Source organism: Lutra lutra, chromosome 10, assembly GCF_902655055.1.
Source record: "Lutra lutra chromosome 10, mLutLut1.2, whole genome shotgun sequence".
NCBI classification, from domain to species: Eukaryota; Metazoa; Chordata; class Mammalia; order Carnivora; family Mustelidae; genus Lutra; species Lutra lutra.
In genome coordinates, this window is record NC_062287.1 from 72786196 (window position 1) to 72806849 (window position 20654).

Genomic DNA, 20654 nt, shown 5'->3' on the forward strand with positions numbered 1-20654 from the left:
CCGGCCCTACTGCCTTAGCCTTCCAGCCCCGGATCCCACTATGACAAGAACCAGGTCTTTCCTCTCCACCCCCCATCGTCACTGTCACATCACACATGCACCATCCTCTCCTCTCCAGAAAAATCCCATGACCTCTAAAACTTCCCTTTCACAAACAGGGGCAGGGAGGGGGTAGATGAGGGGACCAGGGCCCCCATCCCTCTGATAAGGCCTGCATGCAATTTCTTCCCACCATCATTTTCCTAAACTCCCAGTCCTGTTTTTCCAGCTGAAACAGCTGTTCTGCATGTTTGCAACCTCCCAGCTTTCTTGCTCTGCATCCAACTTTCTCTGCATCCTTCCTGAATCTTCTGTTCTCATAATTTAGCAGCCAATAGGCTATTTCCTGATCACTTCTAGGATATGTCATTTCTCCGTGACAAGTTCAATGTTACTAATCCACGGTGTCCCCCATTAGAGCCTGCCATTAGGAGCTCCCACAGCCCCTGGTCATGAACACACTCGAGTCTGAAGGACTCCCTTTTCCAGCATCCAGGCCACCACGCTGGTGCTGGAAGCTTTATGTTCCCGGTCCTTCCTATCCTACCCCTGTTCCCAGGGGTCCCAGCTTCTCCTTATCTCTCCCTTCAATGGAGGCTGTTTGCTCTTCCATTCCCCTTCTATGTTCATTCTTTACATAATCAAATCTCTTGTCTAATATTGACTACTCTTCACACCCATTGTCAATACCTCATTGTGTTGGGAAGGAAATCTTTCCTCACCAGGAAGGAGACTGAAAACAGGCAGAAAACCCCAAATTTTCTGCACTCTGGAAGCTGCCAGGTTGCACAACCTGGGAAATTAGATGGGAATGTTGGGTCCCCCCCAAAATGGGTCCGTGATTAAAGGAGCGAGACTGATACAAAGCGAAAGTCGAGCAGAGCTTTATTTTGTACCAAGCATCAAGAATCAAACTGACCGTCAAACAGACTGGTCGGGGCCGCCCCTTATAGAGAGGACGACCCCTCCCTGCTTTCCAGACTAACTTTTATAGAGCAAAGGCCATGTGGTTGGGCCTGGCCACACACAGGTGGCCAATGAGATTGTAACACACAGAGAAAGCTGCACAGTCATGCTAGGCGATCAATTGAATTATAATTTACCCTAGTAGACATTTGAACCAGCCTATCACCTAGTTCAGAATTGGCGCCCAAAAGGTGCCCAAAAGGCAGGGCCCATACTCCTTGGTATGCGCCCCCACTGATTGAATACCTCCACCTGGCCTGACCCACCCTTGTACTTGGATTTTGTTACCTGGGCCTGGTTTCCAGGACTTGTTTTTAAGTAAGTTCCCCTGGGGGGGGGGGGGGAAGTCAATTTAAGTTTTACAGCAAAATGGCAGTTCAACTGGGGTGGGGCTGCTCTGGCTGAATAGACCCTTACAGGAACAAGGAAGGAGCCTGTTGTGCTGGCTGCTGGGTTCTGGCCAAGGAGAATTTCCCAAATCTCAGGGTTTGGCTTCAAACCTGTCTTCCCCCTCGTTTTCCCAGCACAGCCCCAGCATATAAAGTGCAGGCGTGTCTTACAGGAAGCTCAGCTTCACCGGGAGATCTGCTGAAAGCGACAGCCCAAGGTAAGGTGCTAGAATTTTCCAACACTTGTTCTCTCTGCAGATTCCCTTTCCCCACAGCATTCCTGGGCTGTGTCCCAGCTCTCTGCTTCCTCCCTGCATCTCGTAGCCTGACAATTAGGAGTCAGCATAGGTGAATGCTTTCTGGGACTGGGATTTAGTCGTGTACTTCCTCGGTGGGAGCTCTGGGATGGGTAGAGCAGGCGTTCCACCAATATTTGTGCACTGTTTCACTCATCTCATTCGACAGACTGGTATATGGTCACGCAATGCCCAGACGCTTCTTTGGAAGCTTTTTATACATTGGGTGTCAGGGCTCATAGGTGAGGATTGAAATGCAAAGTGGTTTCTTTTTTTTTTCTTTTCTTTTCTTTCTTTTTTTTTTTTTTTTAAAGATTTGGTGTTTTTTTTATTATTTATTTGACAGACAGAGATCACAGGTAGGCAGAGAGGCAGGCAGAGAGAGAGGGGGAAGCAGGTTCCTTGCCGAGCAGAGAGCCAGATACGGGACTCATCCCAGTGATGAGGGAGCAGGACGCTGGCTGAGAACAAAGCAAAAGCTAGCACCTTGCACCCCCTCTCCTACCTGCTCCCCTCGGGTAATATGTGTGACATTCCTCAGGCATCCCTGACTGCCCTAAAAGAAAAACAAATAGTTAACTTGCAGAGATCACAATCCTGCAAGACAGGAGTCTCCCTTGGTTTACCAGTGTCCTAGAGATTTACAACAAAGAAGCTATCTTAACAATAGCACAATTTCCAGAGGCAAATAACTCAGTTCCTCAAGCCAATAAAGTTAAATTTAGTTAAATTTAAATAAAGTTAAATTTCTTCTAAACCCAAATCTCACTAACAAGGACACTTGATAGGAGAAATGTGAAACTTTATCTCTAGATCTCCAAGATAGTTTCAAGAATCATTCCCAAGCATATGGTCCATTGATATACATCTAAAGGGTCTCACAAGAAGATTTTTACTACTAGTAATAAATAACCTTTCTCCCAACAATAGCTAGCCCCTCAAGATCCTGGAGACCTTGCTTCTAAAATTCCTTAGAGACTAACATCACCCCCTTTGTTCTCACCTACCCAACTCCTGTGTATATAATCAGCCACTCCTCAGGATAACGGACAGCAGCTCTTCCTGACCACGGGTCCTGTCCCCGGGCTTTAATAAACCACCATTTTGCACCAGAGATGTCTCAAGAATTCTTTCTTGGTCATCGGCTCCGGACCTCAGCCCACCGAACCTCACCTAGGTTCTAGAACTTCATCACCAGGACCCTGAGATCATGACCTGAGCCAAAGGCAGAGGCTTTAACCCACTGAGCCACCCAGGCTCCCCGCAAAGTGGTTTCTATCAGAAGTGGGTTAAGCCTCTGCCTTCGGCTTAGGTCATGATCCCAGGGTGCTGGGATCGAGTCCCATATTGGGCTCTCTACTCGGCAGGAAGCCTGCTTCCTCCTCTCTCTCTCTGCCTGCCTCTCTGCCTACTTGTAATCTTTCTCTGTCAAATAAATAAATTCTTTTTTTTTTTAAGATTTTATTTATTTATTTGACAGAGAGAGATCACAAGCAGGCAGAGAGGCAGGCAGAGAGACAGGAGGAAGCAGGCTCCCTGCTGAGCAGAGAGCCCGATAAATAAATAAATTCTTAAAAAAAAAAAAAAAAAAGAAGCGCAGTGCAGTCTCTCATGCTAGGATTCCAATAGAGGCAAGTGGAAATGGACAAGTGGACCCTTTGGAATTCTCTATGTATCTATGTATCACCTGCCTAATATATGTATACGTACTGTCTACTTCTTTCTACACATACGTACATACATATGTGTATATACATGGATGTATGTGTACACATATGCATGTGTGTCTGTGTGTGTGGATATATAGATAGAGATAATCCTGAGTGTGGCTCAGTTTTGGAATACAATAGGTCAACATCACCCCTCCCCCCAAATCAGACCAAACAAAAACCAAACACCTGTCATCTTTGTGTGTCTTTGAGTCTGCAGCAGGATGAAGCTTTTCCTGGGCATCCTTTTGTGCTCCCTGGTCCTGGGCGTCAGCAGCCAAAGATGGTTAGACTTCCTCAAGGAAGCTGGTCAAGGTAAGGTCAAAAGCATGGGAGCAGGGGGAGGCTGTCCCTGGATTCCCTCCAGGATTGTCCAGAGCAGAGGCCATGTCTACACAGGCCAAAGGCCACAAGTGGGAAAAGAAGAAGCATGGTTTTCAAGATAGTAGTTTCCCAGGCTTTTTTTTTTTTTAATTGAACTATATCTGACATATAACATTGTGTATGTTTAAGGTGTATGTCATGTTAATTAGATGCATTTATATATTCAATCTGATTGCCACTGTAGCTATAATTAGCACCTCTATCATGTTACATAATTATCCATTCTTTTTAGGAGTTGAAGTAATTAATTAGACTATAGCATATTCATAATTATAATACAATATTGTTTGGTGTTCATTATACTGTGCATTAGGTCTCTAGGGCTTACTTACTACACATGGCCGTTCTCCTTAAACCACATCTGTCCTATCCCTCCACCCCTGGCTTTTCTAGGCAGCATTGCACTCTTCCAGGGGATCCCCAGGCTGGAGGCCACTAAGTTGAGGGCTTCAACTTGGAGCAGGAGCAGGAAGAGAGCTGGGGTCCAGGGTGCCGGCGCCCTCTTTCCAATTGGGACGCGAGCGCCACCTAGCGGGAAGTCAGGGACCGCTTGTGGTTGGCTCTCAGGCAGCCAGGAAACGCGGGGCCTCGTTCCACCCAGGAGTCACTGAGCTGGGCCTGTGCTAGGCACTGTTCTAAGAGTTTTGCGTGGATGAATGAATTTGTTTTCATCCTCAGGTTTTAATCTGTAGCCCTGCAGTGTAGGGGCCATCATCCCTTGACAGAGGACCTGAGGCACAAAATAATGAAGAGTCTGACAAAGTCCTCAAGCAGAACCGGATGTCCCCTGTGGTAGGGCTCCCCAGACCTTGCTAGAACAGCGCTGTCCTGCCTCCCAGACCAGAGAGTGCATGGCCCATGGCGGGGTTTGGGATCACACAGTCTCCTGTGTATCTGAGCAAATGGCAGACAGGCCCTGGGAAAGGCAGAGGGCCACGCTGCAGAGCTCCGCTCCCCACAATAAACAGGCACAAGGAATTAAGTGATGGTGGTTCTGCGGGCCTGGGGCCTAGCTGGGCAGGGGAGCAAGAGGAACACAACTTAGCTGTCAGACTCAGCGCCACGATTTGTGTATTACACATCATTTATTTTTATTTTTGTTTTTTGGTGAGAGTCACTGATTACTGCTTTGAGGGTTTTCTGTCGATCCTTTTAAATTCTCACAGGCACAGCTGTAGCCTGATCAGATTCCTTCAGTCTGTAACTCGCTGCTCTTCCTCTTCCTTAGTCCCTTTCCTGGGTTTGTCCCAGACTTCCTAAGGCCCAGAGCAGTGATAGCATCCTGGGCAACTGCAGCCTTCCAGAAGTTCTATGTGTATTTTCTCAGTTTGTCTGCATAAGCACTCTGTGGAAGTCAATACTCTTCCATTTACTGGGGAGAACACTGGACTTTAGAGCTGGTAGGTCAGTTGCCCTTTTTCTGCCTTGATGGTGACCCCATTTCTATAAAGTTCCCTTGGGGGAACTCATCTTTATCAGTTATATTTATGACTGAGTTTGGTCAGTTTCCTGGTGCCACCTAAGCCCTGGATATTCTGACGTACACAGGCCTGAGTTGTCTTCATGCTGCCCACAGGGAGGAATTTCTCCTGTCGACTAGGTTGGGAGCCCTCTGGGTCGGCAGCCTCCCTCAGACTTGCCTTTGTCCTCATGCCCCAGTCCAAGGGGTCCCTGTCCTTCCCAGGTAGAGAGGTTCCCTTGTACAAGAAGCATCCCTTAAAGACCACCCCACCTCCCGTTCACACACATCACACACATTCAAAAACCAAGTAGCAAAGTACTTTCAGAAAGGACTCACAGAGAATAAAACTTGCACCAAGTGTGATTCTCCTAACATTCACCCAGGGGAGTGAAAAGTAAAGGAATATTTATCTCAGCCAATATAATGTCTGAGGATTTTGTCAAAGGCTGAAGTCTTAGAATCACTGGGAGAAAAACTTTTTCCCTATTTTGCCAAGAGAGGATCACTTCCATTTTCTTTCCTTTCCAGGGACTAGAGACATGATAAGAGCCTACTCTGACATGAGAGAAGCCAATTACAAAAATTCAGACAAATACTTCCATGCCCGCGGGAACTATGATGCTGCACAAAGGGGCCCCGGGGGTGCCTGGGCTGCTAAAGTCATCAGGTAACAAGGGCCCCGGGGATGCAGGGATGGCCCGGCTGAGCATGGCGTCCTTAGAGAGCCAGGAGGGGCCAACCCTAGAGAAGCTTCCTATAGAGACAGGGGCTCCTGGTCCTCTTGCCACTGTCCTCTCTGTGCCCAGTGTGGGGTCTGAGTGGCTGGCAGAGCCAGAGCAAGGCCAGTGGGAATGGGGGACTCCCACCCTCCTGCTGTGGGCACGGGGACCAGCCTGGGCTGACCTGGGGTGTGCGTGGAGCAGGGTCGGTGTTTCAGCCCCTCTGGCCTGGGCTCCTCTCAGCCATCCCTCAGAAAGAGAAGGGATTGGTGGGGGCGGGGGCCTGTTGCTCAGCAGCCCCTAATGAATCTCTACCTGCCTTCCTCCATTCCAGTGACGCCAGAGAGCATTCTCAGAGAGTCACAGACCTTTTCAAGTATGGAGACAGTGGCCATGGAGTGGAGGACTCCAAGGCTGACCAGGCTGCCAATGAATGGGGCCGGAGTGGCAAAGACCCCAACCACTTCCGACCCCCTGGCCTGCCTGACAAGTACTGAGCTTTCCCTTGGCTCTGCCCTGGGGGGACGGGCTGTGAGGACCCTGAGGGCAGGAACACCCCAGTCATTGAGTTCTCTGTCCCCAGAGGCTGGGGGAGGGCACTTAATATGTGTCTAATAAATGCTTAATGAGACTGACTTGAAAAGTGTGTGTTACTCTTGGGTATAAGGACTGCTTGTTTGATCCCCAGGAGTGAAGGATGGACACCCCCACCCCGAGCAGGCAGAGCCTGTGTTTGGTGTAGGGGGGACACCTGAGCATGACACAGGACAAACACCCCACACCCTTCCTCCTGGATCAGACCCGCTCCCCTGTCCAGGCCACTCTAGTTGCACTTGTGCTATTTCCAGGTCCTTCCACGTCCAGACCCCTCACTGCTGTCCGTGGTGTCCTGTCACTTTCTCTGTCCTCAGTGTCTAGTTCTTTTTGTCTTGTGCCTTAGTGTTCTCTGTCCCTGGGGTCAGGGGACTCAGCCGTGGGAGGACGGGATGGTGGCATCCTGATCTGGCCACTGTCACTTTGATCCTCTGTTGGTTCTTAGCTGGGCCTTCAAATCCAGTGAAAACCAGTTTCTGTCCCTGCCTTCTAAGAAACATGTCCAGAGCAGTTTTTCTCCACCTTATTTCACACAAAAGCTCCCAGGAACAAAACATGCCAGGAAATGGTGGCACAGTGACATCATCAACATCTGGCAAGTTTTGTTGTCACCTCATCTAGAGACTTCCTTGCTCATCAACTTTGACTTGTGGCACCCACCAAACTTTTGCTGCCAAGCAAAGTACCAAGGCCACACACTTTTTTTTTTTTTTTTAAGATTTTATTTATTTGTCAGAGAGAGAGAGGGAGAGAGAGCAAGCACGGGCAGACAGAATGGCAGGCAGAGGCAGAGGGAGAAGCAGGCTCCCCGATGAGCAAGGAGCCGGATGTGGGACTCAATCCCAGGACGCTGGGATCATTACCTGAGCCGAAGGCAGCTGCTTAACCAACTGAGCCACCCAGGCATCCCAAAGGCCACACACTTTTTAACAAGACCTTAAAGTCAGCCTTGTGAGGAGGGTCTGTCCTGAATTCATCCTTTATTTTTTATCCCTTAATAGCCAATCTTCTGCAACTATATAATAATTCTTTATGTTAAACCCTCCCTCTTCATATCACTGCTCAGTTTCTGTCTCCTGACTGGCTGACAAATAACAGGGTCTCCAATCTGGGGGGTGGGAGGTGGTTTGCATGGGCTTGTTCCTTTGATACCCACAGCATGGAGGACGAGACCTCTCTCACATCTCTCTGCCTCTTACTCTTACCGTGCTGAGGCCTCTCCAGGTATTTTGTTGCTATTCCCAGACCTCTCTGTGTCCCCTTCTCTTCATTGCCCAGTCACCTGTGTCCTGTCCACTGCTCTGCCTCTGCACCTTGTCCCTCAGCATCCTCTCTCCATCAGGCTTTTGGGAAGCCTAATCCCAGGGGTTCTGGCAAGTGATGTCTTGGCCTCCCCAACAGCAGCCCCTGTCTCTGATGACATTGTTTCTAAAGATTTTTTTTTTTTTTTTACTTAAGAGACAGAGAAAGAGCAGGGGGAATGGCAGAGGGAGAGGGAGAAGCAGACTCCCTGCGGAGTAGGGATCCTGGCCTGGGGCTCCTTCCTGGCCTCCGGGACCATGACCCAAGCCAAAGGCAGATGCTTAACCAACTAAGCCACCCAGGTGCCCCTCTGATGACATTTTTAACCAGTTCTTTTTGGTCCTACCTGAGGAATGCCTCTCACATTAGTTTCTCTCATCTTTATTCCTACTGTTCTTGAACTCAGATCCCAATAAAAATTCTACTTCCTTGAAGAACCTTCCCAGTAGCCCGGGCAGCACATGGGCTCTCACAGAGCTTCATTCATACCTGCGGGCTCGTCTTTACCTCATCCCCTCCGTTCCTTTCATGTGTCAGCTCCCCCAGATAGATTCCAAGCCTCTTTAACGTAACTCCCAACCGAACAGTAGTTTACAGTTCATAATACACTTCCATCCTATTTTCTTTTTTAAAAAATATTTTATTTATTTATTTAACAGAGAGAGAGAGAGACAGAGACAGAGAGAGCGATCACAAGCAGGCAGAGAGGCAGGCAGAAAGACGGGGAAGCAGGCTCCCTGCTGAGCAGAGAGCCCAATCTGGGGCTCGATCCCCGGACCCTGAGATCATGACCTGAGCCAAAGGCAGTGGCTTTAACCCACTGAGCCACCCAGGCGCCCTCCATCCTATTTTCTACATGACTTTTCTTCTGACAAGGTCCGATGTTCTAGAAAGGAAGCCAGTTATGTACATAGACACTTACAACACGCTTTAATAAAGAGCCTCAGCGGAAGCACACGGGAGGCAACCCCAGCTCTGCTGGGGTGGGGGAGGCTGGTGAATACTAATTACACAGAATAGCTGCCATTTTCTTTGTTTGCAGATGCCAAACCATCCTCTATACTGTACGTGCCTTGTTTGATGTAAGCCACACGGAGTCTTTGCGGTTAGCTGGAGAAACCCCAGTGGGGAGGTACATAATTAGGACGGTGTCCGGGGTTGCACAGAGCATGGGTGCAGAGCCAGGACCACAGGCTGGAGTGGCTGCCTGGGTGTTCAGCACCACCTGCCTTCTCCCGCCTGCTTAAAAGATGCCCTCAACTGCCTTCATGGTTTCGCGCGCTCCTTTGTCACACCCTCCTGGCCCATGGTCTTCCCTCAGTTCCACCAAAAGGTCAAGCTCTAATTTGCCATGGTGCCTCGGACACTCGATCCATCGCTCTTCCCATGGTTGCTCCCTTCTTAGCCTGTGTCTCTCACGGGAACTCTCCCTTCAGAGAGTCCTTCTCTGACTGCTCTGAGTCACCTACTGTAGCTATTCTCTCTTTCCTATTATTAATATGTAGTGGTTTTTTTCATTTCTTGCTTTACGTTCTTCTGTTACCGTTTTTTGTTTTGATGGCTTTCTTGGTCCAGCTTCCTTACTAGGTTATAACAATTTCTGTCTTATTTAGCTTTAAGTATCTGGCACTAAGCAAAGTATCTGGGGCATAACAGAACCTCAACACTGAATGAATGAACGAATGGTTGAAATAATTTACTTTTTAACTGATTAGTCAGAAGGAGGGGATGAGGTCAAGCTCACTGATGATGGGTTAACCTGAAAAGAAGCAAGGAGGTACTCTAGAGAAAGAGAGGAAGGTAAACAGAGGGCAGTGAGGAAATGCGGAACATTTGGCGGGGGTGAGGAACCTGAGGGAATGCAGTTGTAGCTGCTATTATTGTACATTATTGTCCCCAGGACCCATCACAAAGGGCAAAAAGCATGTGTATTGGAGCGCCTGGTGGCTCAGTGGGTTAAAGCCTCTGCCTTCAGCTCAGGTCATGATCTCAGGGTCCTGGGATCGAGCCCTGCATTGGGCTCTCTGCTCAGCAAGGAGCCTGCTTCCCCTGCTCTCTCTGTCTGCTGCTCTGTCTTCTTGTGATCTTTCTCTGTCAAATAAGTGAATAAAAATCTTTAAAAAAAGACTCCATTAAAAAAAAAAGCATGTCTATCTTGTTGTACATCCTCCTCATTACCCAGAGTACCTACCAGAGCTCCTGGCACATGGTAGATGCTCAATAAACACTTACTGAGTGAATGAATGAAGCAGGAAGAAAAGTATTCTGCACACGATGGCAGGCCTGGGAGCAGTGTTTGGGATGTGTGGAGGGTATTTGGTATTTGATACGGGTTTTGGTCTGCAGAATGTGGTCATGTTAAAGATCAGTATCCAAATCTATACCAAAATCTTCACTGAAGTTCCATCTAAACTGACATAATCTCACTTTATCATAGAAAAAGTCCTTTCCTCTAGCAATGCTTTGCAAGCTTTCTCATTAAAAATGAGAACTGTGATTCCCAGTCATGGCTTTTGAATGTGTCCACTTGGCTGGGCTGAACGATCCCCCTCACACTTCTCCGTGAGGCCAACTGGATGGCCCATAGGAGATACTCCCTGCCCAAGGTTAAAGGATGAAGGGGAGCCGGAACCACTTTGCTGTATTCACACGTCTTCCTTCGGTTATTCAAACACTAATTTACATGCTGCTGTATTTTGCACACATGGTTGAAGTCCTTAATAAATTATCTTTAATCAAATGGGTGATTATCCTAGGTGGAACTCGCTTCACAGTCAGAAGGCCTTTAGAAAAAGGCTTAACTCTTCCTTGATCTGCTCTGCAAATAGGCACTGGGCCTACAATTGCTCTCCTTTCCCTTGGATCATGCCATCCTGCCTGCCTCTCCTGACTGCTTGGCCAACCCCTACAACTGTGCAAGCCAGCTCCTTGTAATAAGGCCATTAATATATACATCTATGGCCTATTGGTTCCACTTCTCTGGTCAAACTCTGATTCAGAATTTGGTACTGTAAGTTGTTTTAGAGGAACAGGATCATAGAGATAGGTCTAGATTTAGATCTCTCACAAGGAATTGGCTTATGCAATGGCAGGGGCTGGCTAAGGAGGCCCAAAGTCTACAGCGAAGACCTGTTTTCCGTGCAACCAAGCAGGGCGGATCATGAGCAGGCTGGAACTCCACAGGTGTGGGCTCAAGCTCTTGTCTACGGGTGAAATATTCTCTCCCTTGGGTGGTTCCTCTCTTTGGATCTAGTCTTTTAGACCACCAGAACTTTAAGTCACAAGGACAGAAAACAAAGAATTTGCTAGTGGATCAGTAGGGGTAATAGTGAGAGAAGCCACTAACATGATACTTCCTTGCCTTCATTCCTGGACTCATGAATTGTGGCTATGGGAGAAACAGTACCATATATTGGAAACTGATTTAAAGCACATACCATAAGGGTGGCGGCGGGGGGCATTGCCTCATCCCTGCAAGGTGTTGCTCTCTAGCTAGAACTGTGGCTGAGTTTTCAAAACATTATCCCACCACTCTACCCAGCCAGCTACTTCAGGATAATAGGGAACATGGTTAAACCAGTGAATTCCAGGAGCACAGTCCCACTGCCACGTTTTATTTGTTGCAGACGGGTTCTTTAACCAGAGTAATACTGTATAAAACAAATACCATGGTAGTGCATAAGGCATTCAGTAAGTCCACAGACTTTGGAAGAAGCACTGGATGCAAGGAAGACCAATCTATACTCATTGTGTCTATTCCATTAAGGAAAAGCATTGTCCCTTCCATGACCGAAGTAGCAGCATTATTCAAAATACCCAAGAAATAGATGCAACTCAAGTATTTATCAATTAATGAGTGTTTAAACAAAATGTGGTATATTCATACAATGGCATGGTATTCACCCATAATAGGAATAAAGTACTAATACATGCTACATGAATGAACCTTGAAAACATTAGGCTAAATAACACAAGCCAGACATAAAAGGTTATATATGATTTTATTTGTATGAAATTTCTAGAAACGATCCAGAGAAGAAAGATTAGTGGTTGCTATGGCCTGGAAGGAGGGGGAGTAGGGAGTGACTGCTAGAGTATGAAGTTTCCTTTTGGCATGATGGAAATATTCTGGAATTACACAGAGGTGAAGAATGCACAATATTGTGAGTATACTAGAAACTTCTGAACTGAACACTCAGAGAGGGTGAATTTTATGGTATGTGAATTACATCTCAACTAAAAAACTGTATGAGGAAAAAAATGTAAATAACAGACTAGGGCCTGGTGCAGTGGGGTGGGGGAAGGAGAGAACATTCATCAAATAATATGAATGATTTAATATGACCATAAAATGGAATACTATGCAGTCATTTCAGGTAATACCCACTTTACCCAGGGGACTTTTTAAAAAATTCTGTGTAGTATTATCTTGATAAGACAACAAAAGAATCTGTTGTTTATCTTATGCATAGGGAATTTTGTAAAAAATATTATTACCATCTCCATATGAAAAAAGAAAAGCTATGTTTAGTGTGAAATATTAACTATGTTTTGGTTAGAAAATAAAAACCAGGATTACTGGGATTAGCCAGGAGAGTATTTTAATAATAATACTAGTCATAATGGCTAATATTTACTGAGTTCATTCTAGTCCCAGTTGGCTACAGCTCTATGGGGCAGATTATTTTTCAGATGAGGACACTAAGGGGCAAAGAGACTGAGTAACCTGCTCAAGATCACAGAGCTAATGCGTGGTAAAGCCAGGATTTGAACACAGGAAGTTTGGCTTGAGGCTCCTCCCTCAACCTACACCACTACTTCCTTGGACAGTATTAATAAATAATAATAAGACTCCCCAGTTCTCTGATAGGGACTTACAGTTAATAGAACAGCTTGGACTCTGCTTGGCATTTGGGCCACCATCTGAACGGGCCCTGGACCCTCTGGATCTCACTATTGGATAAATATGGACGTGCCATGCTCCCCTGTCCCCCAGGTTATAGGTGGACGGCTGCCTGGAGGTTAGACAGGGAGGATCCTCCAGTACTTTCTATAGCAAGCTATGAGCTGAGCTGCATCGGCAGGTAGGGAGGTAGGTCAGGGGGCTTAGTTCTGGGGAACTGAGGGCATCAGGGTAGGAGGAAGGATAGAAAGTGGGTCATGTCAGGGGAGAAACAATCTATCTACTTTTTCTTACCTAATGGACCCCTCATTTGAATAGCAGATTAAGACTAAGTGATAAAGCCTCAAATAGGAGAATCTTCCCACCTCCTGCCTTCCTCACTCCCACCGCCTCCCCTAGGTTCTCAGGTACTTTACTGGGAAACAACCCCATGGAGCAGACGTGAGAGAGAGGGGTGTAGACTAGGGGAGGAGCATGGCCAAGAGAAGGATGTATTATAGGGCAGGCCACAAGTAGGAGCCTTAGAGCTGGAGCTCAATCCCACTGGAACATCCTGAAGATGCAGTACCAGATGCCTGAGTGCTATCTACCAGGATTCAAAAAAGAAAAGCACCTATCAACTGGTTTCCATCTCTACTGGTCAAATGTGAACCCTAGAATATTAGCGTTCCTGCATTTCGTGGTTGTGCACATGTGAGTACCCGAGGGTTTCCCTTGTTTGGGAAACAGAAGCCCTATGGAGCAGACCCAAAGCAAGGTGCTACCGGGCTGCTCCTGCAGGAAAGGGACCCAAGCCCATATGGAGTCGTCAGAGAAGGGGCTGCAGGAAGACGAGGGGGCCAGAGGATCTGAGGTAGCGCATAAGCCAGACCTGATACACCACAACCTTGTGCTTTCCTAAAGCTCATGGAAAAAGCACAGGGATCTCCAAGGCATGGAGAGTAAATTCACTCCTGAATGTAGGCACTGATGGGATCTTAGGGTTGAAGATGAGAGAGAGAAGAGGAAAAGGCACACTGGTTAGCCAAGGGGAGGGGGAGGGAAGCAGGAAGGGCAGAGAAATGTAAACTAAAGAACTTGTGAAATGGGGATCCATGAACCTAGCGATGCCACACAGACAGAGGCCACCCCAGGGGGACAGGATCTGGAGCACAGCGCTCTTTGAGAGACTGGGAATGCTACAGGGGTTGGTGACATTCTTAGTAACAAGACTGGATCTGCTGCACACCTTGCAGTATTTTGCTTAAGATAACTTGCTTTTGTTTTCTTACAACAGAAGTTGTTTTTTAGAAGTTGGGGTAGAATCAGGGTGATGTGATGACCGTTTCAGTTAGAGGATCCGAGGAATATATGAGCCACTCACAATATAGGAGTCCCCAGTGGAGGGTAAGTTTCAAGGGCAATAAGAAGCAAGTTTTTGTTAGCTAGGGCCTGCCTCCAAACATCAAGACTGAACTCTGGTCAGCCTGAGTGGCACGGCCTCGGCTCCATCTTCTCTCCAGTCCCTCAGGTCATAGGGGCCATTCCAGTTGGCACCCACCAGCACTGGAGGAGGGGGACCAGAGAACCTGAGCTTGAGTCTGACATGGACGGAGGCCAGTTTCCAGGCACACTTCACAGAAGGCTCTTTCTCCATAATTATTTAAGCCGAAATAAACTGAGAACAGAACAGGCTGTGAGACGGGCTCTACTTCCCTTCCTTCAATTAGCCCAAAGCTAACTTGCTGTAACAGAGATTCAGAAGCTTAAGGAACGCAAAGATTTATGTTCCGCTTAACGTGGCAAGTAATCCACCTGCCGGGGCCTTGGCTCCTTCCAAATTGCTGCTTTACCAGATTTTAGCCCGAGCCTTGCTACCCAAAGGGTGATCCAAGGAAGCATGGCCTGGGAATCTGCTGGAAACGTAAAATCTCAGACTCCACCTTAGATCTACTGTGGCAGCCAGAGCCAGTTACTTAATATGGGGTTCCCAAAGCAAAAGAAGAATGTGGAGAACCTTATTCAGAAATCATTTAAAATTCCAAGATGGTGGGGACGCCTGGGTGGCTCAGTCAGGTCAGCACATGCCTCTGGCTCAAGTCATGATCCACGTCCTGGGATGGAGTCCTGTATTGGGCTCCTTGCTCAGCTGGGAGCCTGCTTCTCCCTCTCCCTCTGGTGCTTCCCCTGCTTGTGCGCACGTGCTCTCTCACTCTCTCTTCTCTCGCTCTCTCTGACAAATAAAGAAATAAAATCTAAAAAAAATACTTAAAAAAAAAAACCCAAAACGCTGACACTAAGTCACTAAACCCAGGCTTTACCTACTGATAACAGGTATAAATATTGCCCACATCACCAGAGGGAAACATCAATTTGAATATTCACTATGATTCAGAGTTGCCCATCTAGAAAAATGTATTACTTAGGCAAGATGGGAAAACCACAATCTGGGAAAACATTCTCTGTATTTAGGCCACAGTGGTGCCAGTCAGTATTTTTCTGAGCCCTCTGGAAAGAATTACCATGAAGGATTTTTTTCCGGGATGCTTCTGTGATCTGTATTTGATCCAGAAGGCCAGGGCTGCCTGGAAACTCCAGACACCACACAGCAGCTCTGTGTCGCAACTCTGCAGTGTTTTCAGGGAAGTTTAGTGCTATGCAGAGTCTTCTAAACGAAGGGGTAGGAAAAGCTCTGACCCCACTCTAAAGTTTCTGTTTCCGGGCACTAGGAGAGATGTCATCCCCTTGTTCCGCCACAGAATGGTTAAGATGATGAAGTCTGTGTTATGCGTATTTTATCACAATGTAAGATAACCCACACTTGCCATTCAGAGGTTAATTAAGCAGGGGCCCAACCAGAGGTTCACATGCAGAGCGTGTCCAGAAGCAGAGAACCCAGGATGAGAGATAAACTCTGGAACTGAGAAACTGAACTTGGAAACAAGTCACCAACGGGCCTCACCAACAAGGTCAAGGATTCAGGCTTTATTCGGAAAGCAGAGGGGAGCCACCAAAAGTTACAGTTGGGGAAGAGGCCCGATTAAGGCTGTGCCTCAAGAGGACAAGAAATCTGGCGGTGGACCTCTCATTAACCTCCCATGAGACCAAGACAGGGCTTTCTCTAGAATTCAAGATCACTCTTCAGCTAAATCTAGGAACAATGTAGGAGTAGGAGGATTAAATCAGACCCTTGATCTGCAGATCCCAGGCCTGGGGCAGGATCCCCGACATCAGTATTTTTCACTAGCTCCTGCGGTGACTCCAATGTATAGCAAGTTTGTGAGTCACCTGACTTGGGGGATACCTAGGCGCTTTTATTTTAAGGAGCTGACACTGAGTGGTAGCGGAAGGGAAGGTAGAGTTTGGAAGTGAAGAAAGAAAGGTCATTAAAACTGCTCCGACTGTCCAGGCAGGCAAGAAGGAATGAGAACGTGGACCAGCGGCAACAGCAAGTGGGGAAAAAAATGACCAGTGGAAAAACACAACCAACACAGAATGGAGAGCATTTCCCTAGGGATGGTGCGTGAGAGTTGAGAAGGGGGAGAGGCAAGGACGGCCACAAGGTTCCAAGCCTTGGGCAGGACAGGGACAAATGTAACACATGCAAGGACATTCTTAACTTCAACTTTGGTCCTCCCACTCTCTCGGAGTCATACAAACCAGCTTACTCGTGTCTGATCACTACTGGGCACAAGGATATTCCAGCCCTTTCGCACCACAGCTAACCAGTGTTCCCCGCGCACTGTCACAAGCTCTACTGCCCCGCACTTCAGTCTCATGTGTCACCCAGAGATGGCTCTCCCTGCACTCTCTGTGCCGGGCACCTGCTCCATGCTTCACTTTCATCACATTGATGACCTCCGTCACTTCTCAAACCATCCTGAGTGCTACTACTGTCCCCATCGTATATATGAGAAAACTGACACTGAGAGAAACAAAGTAACTTCTCCAAGGTCATTTAGGAGGAGGCAGAACAACATTCAAAGCTAGACAGCCCGCCTCCGCACCCAAGCGCTTATCCACTATGCTACCCTGTAGCCCTGTTGAAAGTGAGGCCACCCTGCATCACTCTCTAGAATTTTTAGGCCAGTGAAAGATACAAGTTGTATTGGGAAATACTGCCTAATAACCACTTGACTGTTGAAACTTTATTGCTTAACTGAAGGGGCTTTTTTGCTGTTGCTTGGTTTACTTTGGAAAATAAATTCAGAGGATGTGATTCTTTTTTAAAATTATTTATTATTTATTATTTCTTTAATGCCAGAAATTTCTCTGTACCCTCTTGGCAAATGAGGACTGCTGTATGATCCCTTAGAGCAATCTGTCAGGAAATGATTGCACCATCGGGCCAGTTCAAGCCATCTCCTTCTGAGATTTCTTCTGGGTCCTCTTTTGGACAGACAGAAGCCGAAGGCCAGTGAAGGGAGGCATCTTGCCCTTTACCTCAGTACAGACGAATATTTGACATAATCCGATACGGACAAAACCCAGCTGATTCTAGTGGGAAGGTAAGATATTTTGACTGACAGAAATATGTACTTGGCCTTCCTCCCATTTCTGGCATACAGCTCCTAAAAACCCTTGGAATTTCCTAAGAGATGAGCGCCACAGAGGTGTCTTGTAGTACTAATGAGGTGACATTTGGACTGCTCCTAAGGATGGGGGCTGGTTGCCAGTAGAACCAACCACGTGATTTAGAGAACTGGAACCTTCAGTCCCACCCTCCAAACCACCACCACACCCCGACCTCAGGAGGGAGAGAGGGACTGGACATTAAGTTCGATGGCCAGTGACCAGTGATTTAATCAACCATGCCCTTGTAACGAAGGCATAAAAAACCCCAAGAACTTGGGCGCCTGGGTGGCTCAGTGGGTTAAGCCGCTGCCTTCAGCTCAGGTCATGATCTCAGGGTCCTGGGATCGAGTCCCGCATCGGGCTCTCTGCTCAGCAGGGAGCCTGCTTCCTCCTCTCTCTCTCTCTGCCTGCCTCTCTGTCTACTTGTGATCTCTGTCTGTCAAATAAATAAATAAAATCTTTAAAAAAAAAAAAAAAAACCCAAGAATTTGATTCAGAGAATTTCCGGACTGGTGACCATGTCATATTCAGAGAAGGTGGAGCTTGGAGCAGGCACGGAAGCTCCTCACACTTTTCCCCAAATTTTGCCCTCTGCATCTATTCTATCTGGCTGTTCCCGAGCTGTCCTTATATAATAAACTGGCAATCTAGTAAACAAACTGTTTCTCTGAGTTCTGGGAGCTGCTCTAGCAATTTAATCAAATCATCAAACCCAAGGAAGGGATCATGAGGACCTCTGATTTATAGCCAGTTGGTCAGAAGTACAGGTAACAACCTGGACATGCAATTAGTGTGCAAAGCGGAGGGCAGGGGTGAGGTGGGGGGATGGGGTGACTGGGTGATGGACATTAAGGGGGGCACGTGATGTAATGAGTATTGGATGTTCCTAAGACTGATGAGTCACTGATCTCTACCTCTGAATAACACATTATATGTTAATTAACTGAATTTAAATTTAAAAAAATAAAATGGAGGGCACTCTTAGGACTGAGCCCTTTACCTGTGGATCTGATGCTACCTCTGGGTCAGTAGTGTCAGAAATGGGTTGAACTGTAGCCACCCAACTGGTGTCAGAGAATTGCTTGGTAAGAGGAAACCACACACAAACACACCCACCCACCCACCCACCCACCCTACCCCCACTGTTGAGCAGAATCGTTAGGTTTTTTATGCTTCCCAAAACTCTATGAAACTCTGTAAGCCTCCTCTCCCTGACAATCTCTTCAACCATCTGGTTACATAGTATCCGAATATCAGATGGAATATCTGACAGCCATTTCTATCTGTAGCTCTCAGTGTTATGACTGAATCATTCAACATATCCAACTTTTCTTACTCCACACTGAGGTTACCCACACCTTCCAGCAAATTGCTCACAATAAACCTTGTATCTATTCAAATAAGAACAGATTTTACATTTATTATCAACGTTAATGTGCTACAAAGGTACAGGAGCCTGAAGAAGGCATTCTAGTACATGGCTTAAATGGCACAAGAGCCTACTACCACCTTTGTTAGTACTTCGCTTTCCTCTATTATGGCTTTTAAAAAATAATCTTTAAAAGTGCATGATTCCTTTGGGCCACCGTTTAGTAAAGATTAGAGATAAAACATTTCCAGTAATAAATTAGTCATTTGTATATAGGTTCAGATTAGAAAACATCAAATACTAGGAAAAATATATTGTAAATTAGCTCAATTTAAATATGGGGTCATTTAATGTAAATATCTAACTTGAATGCTCAGTTTCACTTCTTTGATGTGCTAATTCCATTCTGCCAGGTCTTATTTCAGTATTTCTCAACTATTCCAGCTAAGATGTAAAAAGAATTCAACTCCTGCCAGTTACTTTATCCGTCTTCATGGAACTGGGAGGAGAAACTTCTGCTCCCTCCATGACAGTCACAACAGGAAACTAATTATCCCAATCCACCAGCAAGGAGAAGGTAATACTGTCATTCAGAATAAGACTGACATGGCTGTGAACTTTCATATTCTGATTCCAGGGCACTTCATTTCACCAAACAAAGACTGATTCCTTTCAAAGTTCAATCCTGGGTGAGAAACACTGAGGACACAGATGGAGCCACAAACGCAGAAGTGAGGGACACTGACAAAAGTACACCCTGGAAGGTGGCAGGGTTTTCAGGTGGTACATTTCCTTCAACAGCAAATGTACTCAGGACGTTTGGGAGCATGATTCAGTTTTTCTCAAAACGTTGTGACATTTGCTCAATCTTCTTCCACTAGGCCTGCTGAGACCAGAGAAACCGATCACATTTTTTCAAGCATGCTTTGTATCAAGGCTCTGAAATCCCAAAGAAAAGAAACAAGCACATTTATTTTTGTTGTCCTTTCTTTACAAGACACTTTTAAAACACACAGAAAATTAAAGGATTCAAAAAGTTGACTGATCTGTGCATCAAAAGACACGATCAACAGAGTGAAAAGGCATTCTGTCCTATAGGAGAAAATATCTGTACATCATGTATCTGGTAAAGGGTTAATATCCAGAATATACAAAAAATTCAAAAAAGAAAAACAATACGATTAAAAATTAGGAAAAAGGACATGAACAGAGGTCTCCAAAGATAATATACAAACAGCCAACAAATGTATGAAAAGATGCACAGCACCATTAATCATTAGGGAAATGCAAATAAAAGCCACAGTATCCTCTCACCTCACCCCCATTAGGATGGGTACTGTCAAAAAGAAAGTAACTAGTGTTAACTGAGAATACAGAGAAAATGGAACCCTTCTGCACTACTGGTGGGGATGTAAAATGGTAACCCCTATGGAAAACAGTATGACAGTTCCTCAAAAAATTAAAAATAGAATTCCATATAATCTAGCAATTCCACTTCTGGGTACACACCCAAAAGAATTGGAAGCGGGGTCTCAAAGAGACATTTGTACGTCTGTGTTCACAGCAGCTTTACACATAAGAGACATAAGGGGAAGCATCCCATGTTGAATGGATCCACAAAATGTGGTACGTCCACACAACGGACTACTATTCAACCCTAAAAAGGAAGGAAATCCTGGCACATGCTCTAATATGAACGAACCTTGAAAACACTATGGTAAGTGAAATAAGCCAGTCATTAAAAAGGAAAGCACCATATGAATTCACTGATATAAGATACTTATAATACAGTAGTCCTCCTCCCTTACCCACAGTTTTGTTTTCTATGGTTTCAGATACCCACAGTCAACCATGGTCCAGAAGCAAACAATCCTCCTTCTGACATCCCATCAGAAGGTCAAGAGTAGCCGAACACTACGTCACAATGCCTAAGTCACTCCCCTCAGTCCAGCTCATCACGTGGGCATT

The 20654-nt window shown here is 46.3% G+C and overlaps 2 protein-coding genes across 3 annotated transcripts in view; one reads left to right on the top strand and one right to left on the bottom strand.

Annotated features, from left to right (window-relative positions):
* Positions 1-1519: 1519 nt before the first annotated feature.
* On the top strand, positions 1520-6595 carry LOC125078198 (serum amyloid A-2 protein-like). Of its 2 annotated transcripts, none has more exons than XM_047690406.1 (4): positions 1520-1612; positions 3620-3714; positions 5774-5912; positions 6299-6595. In XM_047690406.1, the coding sequence occupies exons 2-4, from the start codon at positions 3624-3626 to the stop codon at positions 6459-6461; spliced, it is 393 nt and encodes a 130-aa protein (XP_047546362.1). In that variant the 5' UTR covers positions 1520-1612; positions 3620-3623; the 3' UTR covers positions 6462-6595. The 2 variants fall into 2 exon arrangements, with proteins under 2 accessions (XP_047546362.1, XP_047546361.1); XM_047690405.1 differs by having other exon boundaries at positions 1572-1612; positions 3613-3714.
* An 11388-nt stretch (positions 6596-17983) lies between these two features.
* HPS5 (HPS5 biogenesis of lysosomal organelles complex 2 subunit 2) overlaps positions 17984-20654 on the bottom strand; it is a 42589-nt gene continuing 39918 nt past the window's right edge. Inside the window, exon 22 of the mRNA XM_047690396.1 lies at positions 17984-19625. Within this exon, the coding sequence (XP_047546352.1) occupies positions 19592-19625 (34 nt within the window). The 3' untranslated portion in view covers positions 17984-19591. The remainder of the gene's footprint in view (positions 19626-20654) is intronic.